This window comes from Crocodylus porosus, unplaced genomic scaffold, assembly GCF_001723895.1.
Source record: "Crocodylus porosus isolate Cpor-Errol unplaced genomic scaffold, CroPor_comp1, whole genome shotgun sequence".
NCBI classification, from domain to species: Eukaryota; Metazoa; Chordata; order Crocodylia; family Crocodylidae; genus Crocodylus; species Crocodylus porosus.
In genome coordinates, this window is record NW_017728937.1 from 6,591,227 (window position 1) to 6,600,372 (window position 9,146).

Genomic DNA, 9,146 nt, shown 5'->3' on the forward strand with positions numbered 1-9,146 from the left:
CGGACTAGATGATCTACTCAAGTCCCTTCCGACCCTAGAAACTATGCAACTATGAGAGTAGTGAGGCAGTGGAATAGATTGCTTAAGAAAGTTGTGGATTCTCCATCACTAGCAGCATTCAAGAAGAGGTTAGACAGCCGCTGGTTGGGGATGATCTAGACATAGCTATGCCTATGTTCTGCTCTGGGTATTTCCCAAGCTTCTGGGCTTTCCTGGTGTTCTTATGCTTCCTCTCCCTTCTGCTACATGTCAAGATGTTTTTAAGCCTCCCTTAGAGGCATTGTTTGCTGGATACAGCCAAGGCTGGGGATACAGCTCCTGTTGGGATCAAAGCCAGAGAGGTTCCTAGTTAGAGGAGGTCTTGCCCCTCCACTCAGATTCACACCAATTGGCACATTTGGGGTCAGGAAGGAATCTTCCCCATGGTCAGATTGGTATGGACTGTGCAGGGTTTTGACTTTCTCTGTTGTGGGAGGTGGGGGGTGTGGCCCTCAACCTGGGATCTCTTGAGCATATATTAACAATGTTTATTGAATCAGGACATTAGCTTTGGAGGGTATAGTAAAGATTTGGAATGACCTTGATAAACTGGAGAAATTGCCCATAATTAGTCGAATGAAATTCAGTAAGAATGAGTGCAAATCCTACACTTAGGATGGAATTATTACATGCACAAATAAAGGCTGGAGAATGATTGGCTAGGCTGCAATACTATAGAAAAGGACCTGGGGGTTGCAGTGAAACAAGCTGAATATGAACTGCCAGTGTGCTCTTGTTGCCAATATAAATAAATAATAATTCTGTGCTGCATTTTAATAGGAGCATCATTTACAAAGCAAGGGAAGTGATTTTTCTGCTTTATTTGAAACTGGGGAGGCCTAACCTGGAATACTGTGTCCAGTTTTTTGTTCTGTTTCAAGAAAAATGTGAACAAACTGGAAAGAGCCCAGCAGAGAGCAACAAAAAATGATTGGAGGCCTGGGAAACATAATAGATGAGGAAAGGTCGAAAAAACAATTATTTAGTCTGGAGAAGAGAAGACTGAGATGGGGGGACCAGTCTTTAAATAACTTCAGCATGATTATAAAGAAGATGGCGATCTTTCTTTGTGGCTGTAAGGGACAGGACTAGGAGCAATGGTCTCAAGCTAAATTTTCAAGGGAAATTGTACGTTGGAAATTAGGAAGAACTTTCTGACTATGTGAGTGGTCAAGCAGTGGAACAGTCAAAATAGATTAGTTGTGAAATCTTCATCCCTGGAAATTTTCAAGAGCGGATTGGACAGATATTTGAATAGGATGGTTTAGTCAGGGATGATCCTGCCTTAAGTAGAGGGCTGGACTAGATGACCCCATGTGGTCCTTTCCAGCCCCACTTTCCTATGATCCTGTGATGGGATAACATAATACACCAGCACCAGGGCACTGAATTAGCCATATTGCAGGCAGTTATAAATCTGGGGCTGCCTGTCTTAAGAGCACTCAGTTTTACAGTTCTCTGTGTAATTTCTTAAGTTTTAGAAACAACAGATTGAAATCTCAAATTTCATCATATAGAAATATGTTGACCCCTGGTTAGATTTCAGCACTGGAGCTGAAACAAAATGGTCATTGGTACCAGTCATAGGTTCTGATCTTACTTATGGATCAGACCAGAGGTGTTCAACCTGGCTGTTAGGGCAGATGTGGCCTGTGATGCTGTGTCATCTGGCCCGTGGGGCTCTCTGTAAGTCTAGAAATTTGGTGTCAGGAGAGTGGTGATGCTGCTTCCCCACCACCAAATTTCTGGACCCATGGGGAGCCCTGGGTACTGTGTGCTGGACCAGGCACCCAGTCTCATTATGCAGGGCTGGGCAGGGATAGTGTTAGGTCTCAGTGCCCAATTCTGGCATTCTGGGAGAAAGCAGTGCCAAGCCCCTGAACCTGATGACATACAGGACCCTGGAGGGGGTGGTACTAGGCCCAAGGGTCCAGTCCTGACACATGGGGAGGCAAGGAGGGGTGGTGCCAGGCCCTTAGGACCCAATCCCAGTATATTGAGGCAGGAGAGGGTGGTGCAGGCCTCTGGGGACCAATCCTAACATGTAGTGGTGAGGGGGTGATGCTGGGCCCCTGGGATCCAGTTCCAGCATGCAGGGGCTGAAGCAAGTGATGCCAGACCCCAGGATCTGATTCTGGCATGCAGGGCTCAATCTGCAGGGGACAAAAGGTTGAGGACCACTGGACCAGATTCTAAAAGGCATGGGGCTTTCATTTTCCCAGTGTTCACAGATAAGTCTCACCCCACTCCTTTGCACCCAAATTCAGTTTCTCATCTCTCTACATTCCAGCCAGGTAGTTTCCTTCATGCAGTATGGGTGCAGGCAGAGGAAGAGCACTGAGAGCACAGGAGAAGCAGGCACCCTGGTATCAGTTTTGACACTGCAGTAGCCTGAAGCAGGAACTGCAGGAAAGCCATGTTCTGACCTGGAGGCCTTAGTGTGGTGCATGCTTAGTGCAGACAGAACCTTTAGAGAAGCTTGCTGCTAAACTGTGTGCAAGTCTTTACTGGGCATGTGCAAACTGAGAACTCTGCCACATGTGGGTGGGTTTTCCTGGAAGCAGCAGCAGACATTTCCTGCTCTAGAATATCCCTCTGCTTGAAAGCATTGAGCCTTCTTTAGAATTTCTTAGTGATAGAATTTAGAAGAATTCACATTTGAAACATGTTTTTCCCTAATTTTGTTTTCGTAAGTTACTGATTTGCTTGAGTTGAAACTTTCCAAAACAAATTCAGCCAGAAGCAGGTGCTTAGCATACTGATTTCAGCAGTTAAAAGTTACAAGCAACTAAAAAAGGGTCTTCTAATGAAAAGTGTAGGGCAACTACAAGTAGGGATATTTTTGTCGCCTAGCGCTCATGAGACCATATCCTTCATTTTGAGCATTAACTCAAAGCAGGCCTTTTTTGTTTTTAAGATTCTCCACTTGCAGTGAAATATTCAGTGAATATTGGCATGAAAGTGAGGGCTGAGTTTGGAAGAGCTTTAATTCTTTGTTTTGCGGCAGTTTCAATGTCAGTTGGTATAGCTGAGAAAATGGGAGATCTGAAACTTGAGCTTCCCAGGCTCTTGGGAAAGTTTAGTACTCTTAAATGTCAAAACATAGCTATCCCATGCTTGCAAACTCTAGTTTTTTCTGCATTAATGTTTTAAGCACTATGTTTAGGGTGCTATTATAGTTCACCTGAGTATTTTCATTTTTGGTAAGGAAGAACAGCCCTTCTAAATTGTTAGAAAAGAGGCTAGGTTTCCTGTGGTTCTCATAATATGCAGTCTGCAATCCTCGTGAAATCTCCAGTGGTAAAATGCTGCGCATTGGGCCTTTTTCTTTTTTTTTTGGCAAACAGTAATGAAAATAATGCATTAGTTTTGTGTCCTGCCTCTGAGACTGTAAGTAAAGTTGTATCACTTGAAATAAGCACTTTATCCATGTGAACAATGCCTCTGAACTGGATGTACCCTAAGGGCTTAAGTTATGGGATAAAGCTGCGGACCAGTCAAGTGAATGCAGTGGGAGCCTTTTGCAGCTGGGAAAGTAAGCTTCAGGGAGACCTTCTGAAAGAATGCTTTTGGGATGGGCAGTTGTAAAACATTTGAAAAGCTGGAGGAGAGACAAGATCCAGCAGGGGCTTGTGTGACTTGCCAGCTGACAGAAAATGTAAGCATAGTGAGTGAGGCTGGAAAGAGTACAGAGAGGGAGGAGGAGGAAGGAGGCAGCAGCAGCAGGAAGAAGGTGATCTTACATGTGGAAGGTAGAGTTTACCTCATTCATGTGGTTAAAGGTTAAATCATTACTGATGTATAATCTTGGCTGGTGCTGAGGGCTACGTTTTCACTCACCCTAATCTGGCTGCTTTGAGCAGGTCAGACAGTCCAGCCTGGAAATTCCCTTACTGCAGAGGGTAGAAGGGACTGTGGTTTGGTCACCTTGCAGTTTTCCAGCCCTTCCCCTGGGCAGGGATCCATAGCATTTTGGAGCTCTAGGTGTGAGCTACTTCCAACCTGGCCTGGGCCACTGCAACCTCAGTCATTGCTTCACCACTGCAGTGCTGCAATGGTGGCTTTTCCTGCTGCCTGGGTGAAGCTTCCAACTCCTCAAATGCTGTCAAAGCCTCTCCCAACTCTGTGGGCCATAGATTGCTGACATCTGCCCTAGGGGACAAAGTTGCTTGAAATAACCGTACTAAGGGCCAGATGGGAAAGGAACTTTAGATTCTCCTCCCCTTGTTCTTGCATCAGCCTTACTGTAGCTGACTTCAAGGCTGTAACCTTGACTCTTGTGCAGTGACTTCTAGGGAGTATAGTGACCCCCTTGTACGTACCTAGCAAGTAAGCAGAAATAATCAGGTGTCACCTATTCTTTCTGCTCACAGAAGGTGGATGCTGCTGAACTGCTTCGTCTGTACTTGAATTATGATCTTCTGGAGGATGCAGTGGATTTGGTGTTGGAATACGTGGATTCCGTCTTGGGAAAGGGCCATGAGTATTTTGGAATTGAGGTAGGAGATATAGTGAAATGTCTCCCTCTGACAGCCTTTCCAGTGTGGCTTTCCTGATGTCTAAAGCTTCTGGAGGCACACAAGCTCTTAGGCCCTGGGGCCAAAGCTAAGGACTGTCCCTCCAAACTCACTATGGATGAACAGTGCCCTGGTACCTACTTCACTGGTTTACCTAGTTTCTCTTGGTTTTGAGATGTTTGGGATGCCTACCTAATGGGTGTTTCAGCTTCTCAGTCAGTACCTTCTCTCCAAAGGAGATGAGGAAGGAAGCAGGACAGCAGTGGCCCCATTGCTGCCCAGCCCCCCCCCGCAGGTGCCCATGATGTGACAGCAACAGAGAATACTATCTCATCCTAAGCAATCTAGACTGTCTGGTTTAAGCCAATTTTAATGGTGCCTTTCACTGTCTGGGGTCACTGATTCTGTAGAACACTTGGAACTGTGGAAAAGATCTTTAAAGGAAATGGGATAAATGGTAGAATAATCTCCCTATAGAAAAGATGAAACTTTCCTAATCACCTGAATTCCAGACTGGGCAAACAAATATAGGAAGACATTCTGCACTTGTCTCTTGGGGAAATTATCTGATGGGGTTCTTGGCCCTTGCTTGATCCCCTGAGACTAAGGTCCTGCAACTTTCTTCTTGCTCTTGAGTTAAGAAGGTATATCTGTAGGGAACAGAGACTAGCTTAGAAGTTAATCTTCTCTTTTAGTTTCCACTGTCTGCCACAGCACCAATGGTATGGCTCCCATATTCTGCTGTTGACCAGCTGCTGCAGACCTTGGCAGAAAACACAACAAATCATTGCAACATAATGGTAAGAACAACTTCCTGTTGCTAACTACCAAAACACAGAACCAGATGATTCTGCCAAATGAAGACTGAGACATTTACAAAATTTTGGGGTGGGGCAGGGAATGGTGTGGGGAGGGTGGGACTGTTTGGAAGGGAGGCAATGAAGGCAATGATTGCCAAGGCTCAGATTTTACTTAGAGAAGTGAATGCGCAGTCAGCAGGAGCACAAATTTAGAGGTGTTGGCAGAGTAGGAATGAGGAAAAACTGAGCATGTGGGGATCAGCTGGGCTCCTAAAAGGAAATTAGCAAATGAACTCTCCCTTCCAAGGCCTTTGTTCTTGGTCCTTTTCCTTCTTCCCAACATCTTCGACATATGGAAGACAGCAGGTTGGCCAACAGATTGCCAGAGGCTTCCCACATAACCAGCCACCCAGCTAAAAGAAATCAGTCTCTGAATATTACTGACTTAACTCCCAGTGAACTTTCCACTAAAGCAGGACTGTTCAGCTTCTGAACAGATGTGGGCTTCGTACTGCACAGGCTGTGCAGACTCCCTGCTGGCTGTGCCACCCCACCCCCAGGGATTGAGTCTGGAAGTGAATGCTGGAGGAGGAGGTGCAGTGTGGGAAGGTGGGTTGTGAGCCTGAGGACTGGAAGTTAATCCCTTGTGAACCCTGAGTTAGGCAGCCGTGCACCAAAGAATAATGGAACCAGGAACGGTGCATCAGATTGGAAATTTGCCAAGAATTAATGTCATAAACTAGGTGGTTTAACAATTGTCTTTTATGCTCCTTGGGGGAAGAGAGAATTGAGGGTTGGATACAGTATAGATTTTACTCTTCAGCAGTGAGCTTCAATCTTGCGTGTCACTTTGGAAATTTAGAAATTCAGACTTGTACTGTGGAGGGGCTGGAGGGCAGTGGAGAGTGCTATTATTAATGGTGATATAACAGAGTTGAGGCAGGTATGGGGTTTTAATATATGGCACAGCTGGCAAAAAGGTTGGCCCCACTGCTGCTTCTGCAGTTCCAGAGTTACCAAAAGTCTTCCTGACTGATGTGAAAGAGGATTAAATTACCTTTGCTGAAGGGTTCAAAGCAGAAGATCTCTCCAGACTTGGGTAGAAAATAGCAGGGGAGCTGTCCTGGAAAAGCACAGGCAACTGTGGCATTTGGCATTTGAATGAAGGTTAATGGCAGGGAGGAACTGCATGAGAATTGCATGGCAACTGACAGCAAAAGCAAGGAGAGGGGACTGCACTTTCTGGTTCTTGCTTGACCTGCATTTAATTCTCAGCACATTGCCAGGAGTGTCATATACCTGAAGAGAGCTCACATGAAAATACCAGACCTTTGATGGGCTGCAGCAGTGGGGGCCACCCTTTTTGGCATCTGTGACACAAATTAAACCCTGTTCCCACCCAAAGTACCACTCTTTTCCCAATCTGCTGCTTTACTTTCTACTCCCTCCCTGATATGCTGCTCTACTTTCTGCTCCCTGCACTATTTGCTACGCTGCCCGTTCCCTCCCTAATTTGCCACATGCCGCATGTAGAGGTTGCCCATGCCAGTTATGGCACTTGTGCTGCAAGTTGACCATCCCTGGGCTGGAGGGAGCTGTATGAAGAACTAATCGCTGGGCAGAGAGAACTTTTCCTGCTTGTAGGATTTTGTCATCCTCTAGAGCATGGGGGGATTTGACAGCCATGTAAGCCCAGTTCTCCATGCAGACTGCTGGGAAAGGTGGTTTTTTGTTGTTGTTGGGGATCAGTTTGTGGCCTTGGATACAATTGTTTCCTTATTGTAGTTATAGTTAACAGAAGTGCTGACAAGGCAGATGTGGGAATGAGATATGAAGATCTCAGAAGGAAAAAATACTGTCAAAGATTTGGAGGCAGAGGCCACCTTGTCTCAAACACATTAGAGAAGACTTGCACAGGCCGTGTCTGAGCCTAAGAAGGGAGTGTGGGAAGAATGATGACTTGGCAGGGAAAGCAATTGTCCCATTCCTAGCATGTTTATTTCCTCTGATGGCTGCTTTTGCTCTTCTCCCCTAGTTATACCAGAAAGTACACGACAAACTGGAAGATTACCACCAGAAGGTTGAAATTGCAACCCGGGACCTCTTGTTTCGTCTAAACTAGCAGCAACCTCATCTGTATGGCCTTTGTACCCATCTGGTGCCTGATGGGGCATGAGACCAAGCCCCCAAGAAATCTTGCCCTAAAGGCTGGTCTGCAGTGGCTATCTGTCTTGTGTGAGACCTGATTCTGCATGGCCCTCTTCCTAGGAGCAGGACAGTTGCAGTCACCCTCTTACCTTGTCCTTGGCTGGTGGTGCTATTAAAGAAAGTCTATTTTTCCAAAACAGTACATGCTTCAGAGGTCTGGAACAGTTTTAATGTGGCAAATGCATTCTGGATCCCTTTGTAATCAGTTATTAGTGAAGAAGAGGAAGCAAGTGGATTTTATGATGATGATTATCTCACGCTCTTCTTTGTAGTAGTGTACATTGGCTGGGAATATCCTTGTATTATACACAGAAAATAGAGGCTTTTTGTCTTGTCTTTTATTTATTGTGGCATTTTTTGGATGATCTTTAATAAAAAAAAAGGAAAAAATTACAAGCCCAGGTACAAATTTGTGTTGAGCAATTGAAAATTGCAGTTGTGGGAGACCTGCTGACTTCTAGCATGGAGGAGATCTGGCTTAATATCCCTAAGAGCACCAAGGAAATGGATGAACTGTTGGACTGTGACCACTTCACATCTCGTTAGTCATCTGTTGATGTAGCTTCAAGATAAACTAATGCACCTCTAGCTATAAGGCATGCCCTGCACAAGAGAATTATTTTAATGTAGCAGCCCTAAGGACCCAGCCTGCCACTAGTAACCATCACAGGTAGGTAGTAAGGTCTTGGGCCAGCACATGACTGCATTTCTGTGCTGTTTTTGTAGCACCTGACTAGTTATGAGGCACTACTGCAAGGCTAGCACATGACACTGCACATAACTGTGAAAAGAGCTTTTGGCAGCAGTTGGGCTGAGTTAGCTTTGCCTTGTGCCTCTAATGCAGGTCACCCTTCTGCCCCCTCAGCTTCCTGGGAGCTGTGCTCTAAAGCTGGGTCAGTGTGGGCCTGGCTGGCTACTCCTGGAGAGCAGGTGGACGAAGGGGGCAGAGCCCAAAGGAATTGAAAAGTGAAAAGGTGAAGGCCTGAGGGAGATGCCTTGCTCCTGAGGGGCATATTTTCTTCCCCCTAGCCAGAGGTGTCAGTGCTGAACTCGAGGCTCATCTTTTGCTGGTCCATGGGGCTAGCACAAGTTGGGCCAAGTTCTGGCTAAAGGAGCGTGGCTGCTTGTGGAAGTGGTGGATTGGTCTCTGCGTGTCCCGAAACTGAGGGATCCGAGCCGACTTGCAACCGCATCCAACCCCTCTGGCTGGTTGCAAGCAGATGCGTGCGAGATGCGGCCAAAGCGGCAGGCTAGGGGCCGCCGCCGCCTCCCAACTGCGGAAGCTTCTACAAAATGAGGGCTGGGCGGGGCCTTTGGAGGTCACCTAAGCCAGGCTCTCGCTCGAGGAAGGCTCGTGCCTGTGCCACCTGTTCCGCGCGCCCTAGCCCGACCTGTGGCCCAGCCCTGCGCTGCTGGAGCCGGGTCAGCTCCGCCCCGTCTCGCGCAGACGGCGCATTCTTCCACCGCGCTGGCTGAGGCGGGGCGGGCGCGCATGCGCAGCAGGCGAAGGGGCGCCCGGCCAGGCTCCGAAGGCCGCGCGCGCCTGGCTCCGCCCCCCTTGCGCCTGACGTCACGGCCCGGG

At 47.0% G+C, this 9,146-nt stretch overlaps 1 protein-coding gene across 1 annotated transcript in view; it reads left to right on the forward strand.

Moving 5' to 3' along the window:
• Nucleotides 1-7,946, forward strand: part of NUP160 (nucleoporin 160) — a 62,241-nt gene extending 54,295 nt beyond the window's left edge. Inside the window, exons 34-36 of the mRNA XM_019547375.1 lie at nucleotides 4,413-4,538; nucleotides 5,252-5,356; nucleotides 7,392-7,946. Coding sequence (XP_019402920.1) covers nucleotides 4,413-4,538; nucleotides 5,252-5,356; nucleotides 7,392-7,478 — 318 coding nt within the window. The 3' untranslated portion in view covers nucleotides 7,479-7,946. The remainder of the gene's footprint in view (nucleotides 1-4,412; nucleotides 4,539-5,251; nucleotides 5,357-7,391) is intronic.
• Nucleotides 7,947-9,146: the final 1,200 nt, after the last annotated feature.